At 44.5% G+C, this 16,369-nt stretch overlaps 1 protein-coding gene across 1 annotated transcript; it reads left to right on the top strand.

Annotated features, from left to right (window-relative positions):
- The first annotated feature begins 11,076 nt into the window (after positions 1-11,076).
- Positions 11,077-13,439, top strand: LOC133728492 (uncharacterized). Its single transcript, XM_062155902.1, has 6 exons — positions 11,077-11,308; positions 11,450-11,585; positions 11,666-11,899; positions 12,340-12,535; positions 12,624-13,118; positions 13,206-13,439. The coding sequence occupies exons 1-6, from the start codon at positions 11,077-11,079 to the stop codon at positions 13,437-13,439; spliced, it is 1,527 nt and encodes a 508-aa protein (XP_062011886.1).
- The last annotated feature ends 2,930 nt before the right edge of the window (positions 13,440-16,369 follow it).

The raw sequence follows: 16,369 nt of genomic DNA, 5'->3' as shown, positions 1-16,369 counted from the left end.
CCATCAAACCGTCCTTTTATCCCATCAAACAGAAGCGGAGGGCCTTTGATGAGGAAAAGTACCGGGCAATAGGAGAGGAGGTTGCCAAGCTCCAGGGCATTGGGTTCATCCGCCAAGTCATCTATCCCCAGTGGATTTCCAACTTGGTTATGGTCAAAAAGCCTAGCGGAAAGTGGCGGATGTGTGTCGACTTCAAAAATCTCAACAAGGCATGCCCAAAGGATAGTTTCCCGCTACCCCGCATTGATCAACTGGTTGATGCAACCACCGGGCATGAGCTCCTTAGCATGATGGACGCTTTCTCCGGCTATAATCAGATCAAGATGCATCCCGGCGACCAGGAGTGCACCACCTTCACCACCGAGAAGGGCCTCTACTGCTACAATGTTATGCCTTTCGGTCTGAAAACGCCGGTGCAACTTATCAACGACTGATGAACGCCATGTTCGCGGAACATCCTAGAAAAATAATTGAGGTCTACGTGGACGACATGCTGGTCAAGAGCATAAAGGCCAGCGGACATGTGGCAAACCTCAAGATCATAGTAACCATTCTCCTGGCCTATGGTATGCGTGTCAACCCAGAAAAGTGTTTCTTTGGCGTCACCGCCAGCAAGTTTCTGGGTTATATCGTCAGCGAACGAGGCATCGAAGCTAACCCGGACAAGGTACAAGCCATCCTCAACCTGGAGGATCCTGAGTATAAGGTACACGTCCAGTGCCTCCAGGGCAAGTTAACCGCCCTTTCTCGATTCATCTCCAGACTCACTGATAGGTGTGCCCCATTTTTCAAAGTCCTCAAAACGACTCACAAGAAAGTCATCGACTGGAACCCAGAGTGTCAGGCGGCGTTTCAGGGCTTGAAAGAATATCTGGCGGCAGTCCCACTCCTTTCTGTTCCTATGCAGGGAGAAACGCTGTACATATACCTAGCGGTATTAGTATTAGCGGTAAGCTGCGCCATTGTCCGGCGTGAGGGCCAGGAGGAACTCCCAGTATTCTACTCCGGCAGGGGCATGAACGGAGAAGAAACAAGATACCCTCCCTTAGAGCAACTCGCTCTCACACTCATTGTTGCCGCCAGGCGCCTCCGCCAATACTTTCAGGCCCACAGAATCCATGTGTTAACCAATCAACCGTTGAGGCAGGTAATGCAGAACCCTGAACATTCGGGGTGCCTCAGCAAGTGGACCATTGAGCTCAGCGAGTTCGACATTGATTACAAACCAAGAAGCGCCATGAAGGGCCAGGCGGTGGCGGACTTCATTCCTGAACTCACCGAGCGTCAGCCAGAACCCGACGCGGAGACAGAGCCCGGAACGGAAATAGTAACCGCTGAAGAATCAGCTCCCCTACACTCAGACTGGAACCTGCATGTGGACGGCTCCGCTAGCGCCAAGGCCAGCGGCATCAGAGTCATCTTAACAGGACCCGGGGACTGAACGCGGAATACGCGTTGAAATTCAACTTCAAAGCTTCAAACAATATGGCGGAGTACGAAGCACTCATCGCCGGCCTACTCCTCGCCATCGACTCAGGTGCTGACAGCGTCAACATCTTCAGCGACTCTCAATTAGTCGTTAACCAGGTCAACGACAGCTTCCAAGCCAAGGACCAACAGTTAGCGGCATATTTGGGGTACGTCAAGACACTGTTCAAAAAATTCAAATTTCACACCATCACACAAATCCCAGGGAAAAGAACGCCAAGGCTGATTCACTGGCGAGACTGGCAACCGCCCAGCCACATCAGAGTCCAGCAGACACAAGAGTGGAGTGCCTTGACAAGCCAAGTATCACAAAGACCCTGGCGGAGATCTTCAACATTGAGGTCAATCCCAGCTGGATGGACGAGATTATCGAATACAAGCGCAACGGGACATTGCCGGAGGACAAAGTCAAGGCGCGACAGCTCAAGCGGAGAGCAACCCGTTACAACATCCAGAATGGCAGGCTCTACCGCCAGGGGTTCACCCACCCCAACCTCCGCTGTTTAACCCCAGAAGAGGGAAAGGTCATGCTGGCAAGGATCCACGGCGGAGAATGCGGAAACCACTCGGGCGCCAGATCCTTGGCCAATCGCACAATGCGACAAGGCTACTTTTGGCCCACACTCGGTGATGACGCCCGGCGAATATCGAGATCTTGCCACAAATGCCAACAGTATGCTGATCTCCCACATACACCGGCAGAGCCGCTGTCAATCATCATCGGCCCATGGGTTCACTCTATGTGGGGCCTCGACTTGATGGGAAAATTCCAAACCGCCAAGGGCCAGTTCAAATACATCATTGTTGCTATCGACTACAACAGCAAGTGGATAGAGGCAGAGCCACTGACGGCAATAACTACCGCCAAGGTAATTCACTTCCTCTGGAAGAACATCTACTGCCGCTATGGTGTCCCACATACAATCTTTACAGACAACGGTACACAGTTCAACAACAAAGAACTCATATCTTTCACCGCCAACCTTGGGACCAAATTGAGTTTTGTGTCTGTCGCCCACCCCCAAACTAACGGCCAGGTCGAAGCAGCAAACAAGATAATCAAGAAGCTGCTGAAAAAGAAACTCGACAACGCCAAGGGTTTGTGGGCGGAGAAGCTTCCAGAAGTTCTCTGGGCCATCAGGACAACTCCAACTTCCGCCACCGGCGAAACCTCTTTTTGTATGATGTTCGGAACAGAGGCTGTCCTACCTATTGAGGTAACTCAACCTACCGCTAGGGTCGAAGGCTACTACCCAGAGACTAACAGCGACGGCGTCAACCTGGACAAGGACCTCCTAGAGGAAAAACGACACAAGGCCCATTTACACAACTTGCAAAACAAGCAGCGGGTATCGCGTTTCTACAACGCCAGGGTCAAGGCCCGGAACCTCCAATTGGGGGACTGGGTAATGAAGGAAGTCATTCCACCGCCAACAAAACTCCGCCCAACTTGGGAAGGTCCATACAAAATTGTGGAAGTCGTTAGCCCAGGCACTTTCTACTTAATGGGCAAGGATGGCGTCACAACGACCCACCCTTGGAATACCGAACACCTTCGGTATTACTACAAATAGTCATGCCGCTACCCAGGAGCATCTTGACTTAGCTAAATTTTTGTTCAATATTTAGCTAAGGGAAGCTACCCAACGGGTACTACCCCACTTTTGTAAACGCTGATCAATCAGCTATCAATGAAACGAGGAATTATTCAAACCATTGTTACCAAGTCTAGCACTGAGGGCAACTGGCAACGCCAGCAATCGTCAGCGGACCATGTCCGCTACATGGTGCACTTGGACCAATCTTAATTCCTTTAATGTTTCATTGATTGGCAAAAGAAAACTCTAAGTCAAAACCCTAGCGGTACAAGCATATCATGACAAACACCAAATTTCAAAACTTCATTCCATATAAAGGGCTGGGACTCCCCACCCAAAAGTGTTCACTACAAAAAAAAAAAAAAAAAAAAAAAAAAAAAAAAAAAAAAGGAGTTTACTCCTCAGCGGCTACAAAAAGGAGTTCCAACATCTATCAGGGGTTGGCCTCAGCATCTTCACCTTCAGCATGCGGCGGTGGGTGTGTGCGGCTTGTTTGGTCAGACCCTCGGGCGGTGGGACTTGGAGTCTCTATGGTACGATCCGCCCGAGTATGAGCCGCCAGGAAACCAGCACGGGACACCTTCGACTGGGTAGGAGGAGGAGTCCTCTGGGAGCCATCCGCCGGGCGTGCGCCACTCTCTCCGCTTCCCGAGCAAGCGCCTTCAGCTTGGGCGGGGACCACACCCTTCGCCGGCGGGGCATTCTTAGCTGGCGGCACATTGGGTTGGGACGCCTTCACCCAGTCGATAGCGCCCTTCTGTTTCAGCATCTCCACATTGGCTAGGGCCCCATCCTTCGCCGCCTCAGTCATTGCATTTTTGTAATCCGCCGATTGTTTGAATGCCTCAACAGCGGCGGCCGCAGCGCGGCTCCCTTCAGCTCTCAGACGGGCGACCTCACCCTCTAGCTTCTTCACCTCGGCTAGTCTGGTGGCGGACTCCCGCTGCAGGATATCAATCTTCTTATCCTTGGCGACCACCCGCTCCTGCAGCAGGGACATGTCTTGCTCCAGCTTGGAGACATGGTCATTCCGCTCCAAGTCCCGCATGACGACCACCGCCAACTTACCGCGGCCATCTGCGGCATCACAGTCCGCCTTTGTCAGGCGCCGTTCCACTTCCGCCAGCCTATCCCTTGCCTCCGCCAGCTCTCTCTGAAGACCCTGGATCTCCTCCCTGAGCTCCCGCTCAACCCGGGGCTGCTTCGACGCCGCCATGAACATTTCATGCAGCCCAACCGACAAGTGACCGAAGGCCGAGCTAAAGGGCGACTGGTCAATGGCCGTTGGGCGCGAAATCCCCGCTAGGCCTCCAAACCCCAGCCGCTCGCAGAGGTGGTAAAGAAATTCCCGCTCACCATCGGTCATGAACTCTGCGTACGCGGCGAACGAGTCCAGGTCACTCGCGGGCGCCTCTCTCTCCTCGACCACGGGAGCCTTAGGCGGAGCTTGTCGAGCCCTCTTCTGCTGGCGGGCCCCAATGGTCTCCACATCGTCCGTCTCTTCCTCATCAGGGGAGTCATTCTGCCTTCGCTGGAGCACCCTTGTGTTCCCAGCAGCAGGCCTCGATCCCCTCGCCGGCGGCTCCTCCCTTGCAACGGTGACGGTCTCCGCCTGCGGCACCGTTTTCTCCTTATGTGGGCCGCACCTGTTGGCAGGCACCCTCTCTTTCTGCTGCGCGGCGGTAGCAGATCCCTTTTTCCCGCCATCCACATTGGCCCCCGCCTGAACGACTGGCAGGCCGTCACCACCAAGGTGGGAGTGGTGCAGCATAGGTAGCACCACTGGAACCTCGGACGGGCTCAGTGCCAGCGTTTCCGAGTTCACGACCGTCTGCTGAGCCGCCAGCCCGGAGGCATACATGGTCTCCAGGAAGTTGTCGATCTCTGCACGGTCCATAGCCTTATCAAAAGCGTCGCGGCTCGCTTTGTTACCTGGCGGAGTTTCCAAAAAAAAAACAAACAACAAACCAGTCAGCCTGAGGCACTCTGATCGAAAGTACAATGTGGTGGAGATTTCTTACCAACGGCACGAGTCAGTCGTTGATCGACCAACAACTCCGAACCGGTAAGAAGGTGAAAGTCCAGCAAGTTGCGATTCCGCCAACAGCCTCTGATGCGTGCCACGTGACACTCTTCTTCACGAGTCAGGTTATAGCGCAAGCCCGCTGCACAAACAAACAGTAATCGTTAGTAGAAATACAAGGCTATGCATAAGAGAAACCACCAGCTATGTTCAGCGGAGACCGGTAAACAACCTCGGATATGTTGAAACTCCGACTTAATCCTAAACGTCGGCTCCCCCTCATTGGACCCAGCTTGATATTCCCACCCCGCCATGGCAACACAGAAGGTCCCCCGCCAGTAGGACATGGAATCCCTTAGGTTCTCGATCAGCTTGGGTGCTCCCTGACGGCGGCTCAAATTCACCTGCCCTCGGCAACCTTGGCGCTTCACATACACCAGCTCGTAGAAGTGCAACACTTCCGCCACAGTTGGTCCCTCACAACCGAACAACCGCCATAGTGAGTTCAGCGCCAACATTAACCGCCACATATTGGGACAAATTTGCCCAAAAGCAAGGCCAAACTCGCACACCAAGATTTGAAGATTTGGCACCAGCGGGAGTGTCACTCCTTGGCGGAATATCGCCTCGTGCACGGCGGCAAACCCCTCTGGAAGAATCGATGCCTTCTCGTCCACCGTCGGCGGCCTCACCTTCATCGAACCTGGCAACCAGAACATCCGCTTCACCCGGTTGACGGTGGCAACAGTCATCCGCCCTCCTGCCTCATCAACAGGGGTGTCGTCTTGGAGGACCCACGCTGACTCAGCATCCTCCCCCGCCATCTCTCCCTCGTCAGCGGAGCCACTGGCAGCGCTGTTACTTGCCAACCGCTCATCACGCCTATTTTTGGCAGCGGCGGCCTCCCCTGCCCTAGAACTCTCTGGACGCGAGGCACGACCCATGGCTACTTCCCAGGGTATGGTTTGTAGCAGCTCAACCTCTAGCGGTTCTGGCAGTAAGGTTTCTGCATGGGCAGACGGACGCAACGATTCAATAAATATTCTATCCGCCACACTGAACGACACGTCAGACCCGGAATCCTCACTGCTCGAAATCTCTACGACGTTAGCCATCCCAAACCCTAAAACCCAAATCAGTTAGCGCAAACAAGATCTAGCCTACGCCTACATCAGTTATAGCCAAGAACATCAAGAACAGTTACCCAGAAAATGCCAAAACAAGAGCAAACACACTCAACCCAGATTCGACCATCTAGCAAATCCCTAAACACTAACCCTCTGCCAAACACCATAACCCACCCCCAAATCTCACTTCACACCCTCAGAGCACACCAGAGGAGCAGATAGCACCCCAAAAATAGAAACAACAAAACCTAGAAACCAACAAATCCAATGAAACAGGGAAGAGAATCAAGATACCAACCTTAATGGCGAAAACTCCGGTGTGATGGTGAACAATAGTCTTCGATGGGGAAAATCTTCGTTTTTCCGGGAACGATATCTCCATGAAATTCCAGCAGCCTCTTTCTTGAGTCTCGGATGAGCAAAGCGTGAAGACGACGAGTAGAGTTTGAAGCCTTAGCAAAGTGTCAAATCTCGCTGAGTTCCCCCCCCCTTTATGTCAACGTCAAAGAATTCTAAACTGTCCACTGAAATACGACATCGCGCACCAGCTGTACACGTGTCCCACGTCTCCACTTACTCTCCGGATTAACCGAGGCGTCGCCTCGGTTACGGAATCCATAATTACTCGCATTAATGGCGAGAAGACGGCCAGGCTTAGGAGACACGCCTCCAGATGCTAACCCTCTAGGAGTTGGCCACGTGTCAACCACCATCAGACGAAGCGTCTAATGGAAGTAACCACTTGGGAAGAAATCACCAACCGTCCGAAGTCTCCACTGAGCGAAACCCCGCCAGCGGAACTTCTCCCTTGTCACCTTCCAAGTGACGAAGTCTCCGCTGAGCGAAACTCCGCCAGCGGAACTTCTCCCTTGTCATCCTGAAAGCGGGGCGTCTTCCGCTACACACCTCTAGCGGAACCCCTTTTTCATCTTGTAAGCTGCGTACTTTGTTCAGCGCAATATCGCTCAATAAAATACCGCCAAGCACGTCTACTGGATGCTGCTTCCTGCTACAGTCAGCGGGGGGATATCCGCCAGCGGCGGATCCCTAGGCCACGCCTCACTCTGACAACGACCGCCACGCGGCGTTACGGTCAGACCGTCCTTACGGGACACGAGGACTTGTCAACAGTCTACGACGGCCCTGATCAGGCACGTTGACCCCCGTCACTTGGGTACTAAAGATTGGGCTCGCTACCCAACACCCTCTGCTCCGTGCAGCTCCCCCTCAACAAACAATTTGCCGACCATCCGGAGGTCTATCTTAGCCGGGGAGTGGGGGACTCCCTGGAGGGCCTAGCAGGGGCCCACCCAAAAGGGTATAAAGCGTTTGCTCAGTAAATCCATGGTTGACAACGCACTGACGCTAATTATGCTGTTGCAAGTCTAGCGGAAGATAACGCTTCAAACCGCTGAACAACTCCCCAACCAAGATTGCCCTCCTTGACTGGGGACTTTGGGGACTTGTACATACATGTACATTTACAAGCATAATTAGCTATAATGGGCTACGCTCATTGTACCGCCAGAGATACTAATTCCCGCCAAAGGAATAACATACAGATGCACAGCCAGGCAAGCTACAGCCTGAGCCTCGGATCACCGCCGACGCGCCGCCACGCGCCGTGCCAAGATAGCATCAGAAGCTCCTGAAGCTGGGGACTGAAGCACATCAGTCCCACATCGAAAACAAGGAGAAGATCAGCCTCCTCCTCACCTATAAAAGGTTCTCTCCTCTCTCCTCATTAATTACGCATTTACTACTCATTTACTGTTATGCTGTCTATATGCATTGACTGACTTAGGCATCGGAGAAGTGAAGACCGCCCAACGCAGTCTCCCTCTAACGCCCTGTCTTTCGTTTGACAGCTAGCGAAGATCACCAAATCCACAGAGTAGCGGTCCGCCCACCGGACCCGCGTTAAACGAAGGTTTGGCTACCGCCAGACTTTGAGCATTAACAAGATCAAATGACTCAAAGCATATTGATCTTAAGCACTATAGTGTGAGAGAAAGAGTTAAGCTTGGTGAAATCTCAGTTTTAAGCATTGACACTAACTCACAGCTTGCAAATCCTTTCACCATGGCATTGTTAGTAGTTGCCTTCAAGAAGCATACAGAGAATATTGGTCTCTTGCCTAGTTTAGAATCTTGAGTTCAGTGTGAGCTAGTTTAGTAGGAGAAAATTTTAAAAGTTTTGTGTTTTTCTAAGTTCCTGTAATTTTTGTAGTATTATCACAACTATATGTATTATTGACTTTTGATCTATCGATAAAATCTCATGGTATTTCATTCAAGTTTTATTGCTGCAGCTTTATGTAAATTTCATTTTTTAATCTTGAATTACCCTTATATTATATGGTCTTGAGTTTTAGTCAGCATGTTGATTCAGTTAAGTACATGCATTAAGATCATCAGTGTTTCAGTTTTTCTTGAGTTTCATTTTGAAACATTCAATTGGACCCTTAAGGTATATGATCTTCTGGTGATAAACATTGTTCATATACTGCATCATTTGTATTTTCAATAGCATATGTGGAATGCAAAACCTTGTGTTAGTTGTCTGGAAGTGCTGCATTTTATTGAAGTGTATGTTTTTCCTTGCTCTGCATAAGTGGCTGTATTTTGACTATGTTGAATAGATTTTGAAACTTTTCTTTATTCTGGTGCACACTTAACTAGGTTGTACAGAACTTGATGTTATAGTTTGATTACCGAGGATAACCAGTGTTAGTCCAAGTGAGAGATTGTTAAAATTGAATATGGACTTATCTCTAGTTATCCTAGAGTAACATAAAAATCAATTAATATCAAATCTAGTACAACATGAATTTGGAAGGAGAATCTACCTATATATCTAATGTGATAGTGTATCTATTTATTGAATTAGGAATCCATTATTTGGACTACAAGGATGAAGTCCTAAAACTGTGATGCATTAGGATTCTAACATAGAAGACTTGATCCTTAAGAAAGCCTTAATGGGAGGATTCTTAGGACTTGTAATTGTACAAATAAGAGGTTAAAGTCCCTGTTATCACCACGAGTTACAAGCATTGTGTTCTGCCCATTGAGAAGCTAAAGGTGGTAACTAGTAGATAATCTCATCGTCATCCTTGTTCCCGCAGCTGCATCAATGGCCTCAACCATGGACATCAATGATATGCTTCAATCTTCTGGAGATGTTCTTTATTTTGTATTGAGTACTTAACATGTAATTTGTGAGCTTGATTTGTATATGGTTTTACAAGTAGGAGAACCAAGTATCTCCCACCTCTTTCACAAATCCAATATTTAAAAAAAAATACAAAAAGAAAATCAAACAAAAGTAAAAAATTAATAGCTCTGTCTGGCCTAGCATACAATGAGAACATTTGTTTAAGGGTTTGAGTTTTGTTACTGTCAACTTTAATTATTGTTCCAAATACCATGATTGTAAGAAAAGTTGTTAGTCTCTTGTTGATAAGAAGGTGTAAATTGGCCAAGTCCATAAGAATTTGATACTGGGAAGGAGTAAGTATGTATTGGCTTGATGTAAAGAGAAATTTGACTTTGGGTAATCAACGTAATAAATCTGTTATCGAATTTGGGGTGTCGTATTACAAAGTAAACTCTTTAGAGGAATTGCTAATAAGGAAAATTAAAATTAAAATTGTTTTGATTCTTAGTTTCGAAATTACTGTGCTGTGAATTTGTTTATTTGTTTATTTGGTTTTAACAATTTTAATTTGTCTCTAATATAGCTAGCCAACCATATATTAGAATTTGACTTGACCTAAATTGAATACAATACAACATGATTTCGATACCTAAATTAATAAGTTTGTGAGCATAAGCATGATTCTTGTAACATAGTGCTTTCTTTTGCAATACTCTTACTTGACCTACTACTATTCGGTCAAGAGGAAAAGTTTTGACATCTAACTTTTATTGTATTATAGCATGCTGAAGTTCAACAACAGAATGTCTCGAACATATATAGCAGAATTAGAGAAGAATGTTCACGTGATTATACTAATGAATTCACGACGTACCAGGTAATAATTGTTCAAGTTGGAATTTGGATTGTGAGTTGTTATGTATATTAGGTAGTAAGTCGAATGTGTTATGTACAGGTATTTGAAAGCAAAGCTGCATTGATTCGATGGGTCCTTACGACGGGGAAGAGAAACAATTGTGTCATAGTGATATAGAGGTCCAATTTCGGAAACTTGGGCAAGAAAAGAAGGAGATCAAGAATAAGATTCAGTTGTGAGAGGGGTGGAAAGTTTGGAAAGTTTAAGGGAATAACCAAGATGGCTGACATAAGTACCAAAAAATCTAAAGTAGATAGTAACAAGGCTGATGAACAACAACGCCCGAGGCTGACTTCTACAAAGAAATGTGAATGTCCATTCTTATTAAAAGCCTTTAATATTGGTAGGGATGAGTGGGTACTTGAGGTTGCTTGCGGAATCCACAATCATGTTGCCCCATCATATCTAGAAGGTCATTCCTATGCAGGGCGACTATCTAAAGAAGAACATGAGTTGTTGGTGGATATGTCTAAGCGTTTAATGAGACCCAAGGATATATTGACTGCCATAAAGAGTCGAGATCCAAGTAATGCATCAACGATGAGAACTATATACAATGCTAGGTATTTTGCTAGGAATATCGCTAGAGTAGGCAGAACTCAAATGCAACAATTACGAAAGAATTTGCGCGATCATCAATATATTGAGCATCATAGAAGCGAAGATCACATGGTCACTGATTTGTTTTGGTGTCATCCATTCAGTCTTCAAATGCTACGTACATTCCCACATGTACTTATCATGGATTGCACCTATAAGACAAACATGTATCGTTTTCCACTTTTTGAGATTGTGGGTATTACATGCACTGAGCAAACTTTCAATGTTGCGTTTGTTTACATGTCAAAGGAGGCAGAAGATAATTACAGATGGGCACTGAGTAGGTTAAGAACACTTATGGATGAGGATTCTATGCCTGGGGTAATTGTCACTGATCGGGAATTAGCACTTATGAAAGCCACTGAAAATGCCTTTCCCGATACTCATCAGATTTTATGTAAGTGGCACATTGGTAAGAATGTGATGAGAAAATGCAAAGGAAAATTCACAACAAAAGAAGGTTAGGAAGCATTTAATAATGATTGGCATAGCTTGGTGGATTGTAGCACTGAGGATGAGTATGTACATAACCTTATAGCTTTTGAATCAAAATACTTTGCATTTCCTGAGGAGATAAATTATTTGAAGACCAATTGGTTGAACAAGTATAAGGAAATGTTCATTGCAGCATGGACAAACAACTACATGCATCTTGGTGCAACGACTTCGAATCGGTAATATTTATACATTGCCTCATTTCAACTTAATTTGTTATTCTTATCTTTTTTACTTAATCAATTTATTTCTTGATCAGGGCCGAGAGTGCACATGCAAAGCTCAAGCGAGAACTTAGATCTTCCCAACTTGACTTCAATGTATCATGGGAGCACATCCACTCATTATTGTGTTTGCATCATACTGAAGTTAAGGCTTCATTTGAAAAAAGTCGATGTTTTGTGCAACATGAGTTCAAGCATGTAAACTTGAGAGAGTTGATAGGATTTGTGTCCATTGCGGCATTGAACAAGATCGTCTATGAAGCGAACAAGTAAGCACTCATTGAATTTTAGATTTATTATGTTGGCAAGCTTTTATGGAGTTAAATTTATACAATGCGAGGCTGTGTTTAGGTCTAATAGCAGGATTTTTTTTTTTGGATTACATAGGGCTGATGATATTAGATCGGAACTTGCATCATGTAATTGTGCCATACGTAAAACACATGGGTTACCATGTGCGCATGAGATAGCTGAATATAAGCGTTGTGACAGTCCCATACCAATTACATCTGTGCATCATCACCACTGGAGAAAGTTAGAGATCGGGGCAATAGTAGAAGACTTGAAAGTGCACGAAAAGGTTCCTTTAAAAGCACAATTAGAACGATTGGCAGAATGGGCTGAAGAACAAAATGCAAAATGAGGATAAAAGACGTCAAATCTTAGTGAAGATTGATGAGTTGATAAATCCGAGCTCTACTTTACTCAGGGAGCCAGCTGAAAAGAGAAAGACCAAAGGGCGTCCAAGTAAGGAAGACAGTAGCACTCGTCGTTTGCCATATGGGTTTGAAATTATAAATACATTGTTGTCTGAGCGTGAGACCCATTCGCCTCTTCCAAGTGTTCAAAAAGTCTCACGTAAGTCAAATACGAAGACAAGTAATGACCACTCAGAGAAAAGTAAGGTACGGTACAAATATGCTTTTAGTAATATGTACTTGAATTTATGGATAATTTGCTAGTTGTTTTATGTATAGTGTTATCTTTTCACAGGCAGATAAGCTGGCTCAGAAGGATATGAGGTTTGAGCTAACTCAGAAGTATACAGCACAGTTCATATTTGGCATGCGGCCATATATTATCGGTTCGATGGATGTCGAAAATGATGGTAATTGTGGTTTTAGAGTTGTGGCATCGGCTTTGGGATTTGGTAGAAAACATTGGCGTAAAATGCGAATTGATTTGCTAAATGAGCTAAAAGGCACGCTTGAGCTTTATGAAGCTCTTTATGGAGGACAAAGTTCTGTGGACAAACTTTGTAAACGAATTAACCATTCTGCATCCAATATTGCACCTAAACGGAAATGGATGGATCTACCAGACATGGGGCATTTGATTGCAACTTGTTATGGAGTAGTGGTTGTCAACTTGTCAGATGGTCAGTGCTTCACATTTCTCCCATTATGTGAATACAGCGAGGGAAAACCAATGGAAGTAAATTTACGTGAGATTGTCCTTGGATTTGTGAACAGCGATCACTTTGTTCAGGTGAGGAGTAACATAGATCAATTTGCTAATAAATTTCATATCTATCATTTTATGTGATTAATGAAACTTCTTTTTTTTTCAACACAGATATGTTTATTGCCTGGGCACCCATTGCCACCGATCACACCAAATTGGATTTACCATGCAGATGATAAAGCTAAAAGTTTGTACTTGAAATATCAAGACCGTTTCCAGCAATATGATCAATTGCCACATCCTGAAAGAGTGACTAATATATCCTCAGAAACAGTGCAACTTGACGATGACAATGAACTTACTGATGAAATTGTTCAACTTGGTGATGCCACACTACCCCAATAATGGCATCAGACGACAGTTTTGGACTGTTGTCTGATGAAGTTCAGTGCTGTTGTTAAAGCCTGTGCCGTCTGGTGGAAGTATCAGACAACAGCAAGAAACTGTCGTCTGAGTAAATTTTACACATGAGCAGCTGCTTACATGACTGTTGTCTGAATACCAGAAACAACAACAGCGCCATATATGCTTACTGTTGTCTCTATGAAGCTTCTACATCAAATGACTAATTTTTTTCTATTGACTGGATTTAAAAAACACAACAGGCTGTTGAAAATGGCGTTGGCTGTCCACTTTTGATACTATAGGTTTCTCTAAATAACTGTTGTTTGAGTTTTTATTGGACAATAGTTTTTTATGTAGTCTTGTTGTGCTAAGATGGCTCCAACAACAGTTTTTTGCTATCATTTTAGTTGTGTCTAACTATCTCGGACAATTGTTTTTACTTAGTTGAGAGTGGTCTGAAAGTGACTCTTATGACATACATTTTCTTGTATGGAAGAACAACAATCTTTATTAAATGAAATTAAGGAGTACATGAGGCGATGCAATAGCATCAAAAGAAAGCTATAAAACTATGATGAACAACATTTGGACTTGTATAAATGTAACAATAGTTCCATATATGGGAAGCAGTCAGCTTCCAGGGCTTAGATGGGTCATCTTTGGGGAAAACCTTCACTGCATGGAGTGCTCGTTTTTCCTCTATGACAAGCAGCTCCCTTTTCCTCTCTAACAATGCCTTGTTCTTAAAATTCAATAGCCACCTGCAGCACCAGAAACATGTACCAATAACAGATCCATGTGACTTCAATATGATAAAAAATAAAATAAAAAATCAAACAGATGACCGAGATTCATTTCCGATATCTTACCTGAGCAAATGCGTAAGGCAACTCTGAGTACATTCATGCTACTGAACCGCCACAACAAAGCAGAGGCATCGCTAGCTGCAAGGAAAAGAACAACAGCATAGGTAGCTCCCAAAACATTGATCAGGTCTTGTTGTTTGTTAATGTTGACAATATAATATGCAATTAATTGTGAAGTCCATTTAGTATTAGACAAATCTTGATAGTTAGGTCCATAACGCACCAAAAGCTCAACGCATTCAGTCATACAAAATCTAGTATTCAGAAGAAACTTTGCTGTACATAATTAACAGAATTCTTACCCTTTCGAGGGTAACTTGCATATCTCATCTACAGCTTCACTCCCAGTTACCACAGAATTCTTACTCTGAGTACATTCCTGCAACAGTGCAACTCAACCGCATGAAAAATAGTTAGGATTCCAACAATGCTATAAACTCTAACACTAGACACAAACAAAGAATACCAGAAAAATGTATTATTGCAGGATACTAGAAAAAAAGCTAGGATTCCAACAATGCTATAACTCTATGGATCAGACCAATAATCTTCAGATAGTGCCAATAACGGATTACTTTTACTAATTATCTTTATCATTACAAGCGATGTCGGTTGGTACCTATTAAATTTCACTGATATCTTTGTTTAATTGAACACCCATGATACCCAGCCATATGTCTAATGTATTGGCCATCCAGTTAATAAACTACTACATATCAATAAGGTACCCAGCCATTTCTATACCAACAAAGAATGATTCAAAGAGACCAATTATACAAAGTCTTATATATCAGACACCATTTCTATATCAATTAATCAAAGAGACCATTTCTATTATTCTATATCAAACACCAACAATTCAATGAATTAATAGGTACGTTTCGTCTTTTCCAGCAAAAACAAAGAAGAAGCAAACAGGGTGCTGCCTTTGATAGTTTGACAATAATCATAATATCAGCTCTTTGACAATTTGACAATATCAATTCTTGCACGCAGTCAAGGTTCAAAATTTCCTGTAATTGACAATTTGATATCGCAAACCCAGTTCATATCTCAAGCCAAAAACACTCAATTAAGTGACTAAATCAATGAAGTAAATAGAGAAGAGTCAGAGGACAGTACCAAGATGAGATCGTAGTAAAACCATATCACTTCAATTTCCTGAAATAATCAACACCCGCATATAAAGATTGAAAACCCATTAAAACTGATGTTATGTGTGTATATATAGAGATCCTGGGGAAACCAACAGTCCAAAAATATTCCAATAGAGACGAAAAAGGTCTATGATGAAACCTAAAATTCCAGAAAAGAATTCACTCTAATTCAATCAATCATCCACAAATTCAATCAATTAAAACGAATCAAATAAAAAAGAAACAAGACTTGCCCGTTGACGTAGCTTTCGAAATCGGGGAGGATATCAGGGTTCTAGCGATTGACCGCGACCAATTGCTCCACCGTGAACGACACTTGCTGCTGCGACGTTTGCTATGGAGCCTCTCTTCCCATTTTTGGCTTTGAAATTCAATACACCCCAACTCTGAAACAAACATTGAAGCAGCGAGAGTTTGAGGGTTTTGGGTTCATCTCAGATCTGAAAGAAACCCGAGAGAGAGAGAGAGAGAGAGAGAGACAGCCGTTAAAGAGTGAGAGATCAAAATTAAAACGATGGGTGGGAAATTTAAGTTTTGGGCAAAAATTTTGAGCGGGCTGAGAGAGAGAGAGAATGAGAGCGCTGAGAGAAATGCCAGAGTGGTGTTGGTCGATGAAAGGAGTCCAAAAATTGAATTTTGGTCAAGTGTGGGAAATCAATTAGGGCAGCTGAGTTTATTAAATATAAAACTTAGACAATAGAAACACACAGAGTCATTGTCTGAAAGAGAGTTGCACAACAGACATAGAAAAACTGTTGTCTGAATAAATATTCAGACAATATCAAATATTAACATTATATGAATAATAATCGCACAACAGACAAAAAAAAACTATTGTCTGAAGATATAGTCAAACAACATCAAATACTAACATTATCTGAATAATAATCGCACAACAGATACAGAA

This window comes from Rosa rugosa, chromosome 1 (assembly GCF_958449725.1).
Source record: "Rosa rugosa chromosome 1, drRosRugo1.1, whole genome shotgun sequence".
Classification (NCBI taxonomy): Eukaryota; Viridiplantae; Streptophyta; class Magnoliopsida; order Rosales; family Rosaceae; genus Rosa; species Rosa rugosa.
The sequence above is the reverse complement of the archived record's forward strand: the minus strand, read 5'-3'. Positions and strand labels throughout refer to the sequence as shown.

Bases quoted from the DNA above. Each gene is read 5' to 3' on its own strand.
- LOC133728492 (XM_062155902.1), top strand. From the start codon at position 11,077: ATGTATCGTTTTCCACTTTTTGAGATTGTGGGTATTACATGCACTGAG. The intron at 11,900-12,339 runs GTAAGCACTCAT...TACTTTACTCAG, and splicing joins ATCGTCTATGAAGCGAACAA to GGAGCCAGCTGAAAAGAGAA. The intron at 12,536-12,623 runs GTACGGTACAAA...ATCTTTTCACAG, and splicing joins ACCACTCAGAGAAAAGTAAG to GCAGATAAGCTGGCTCAGAA.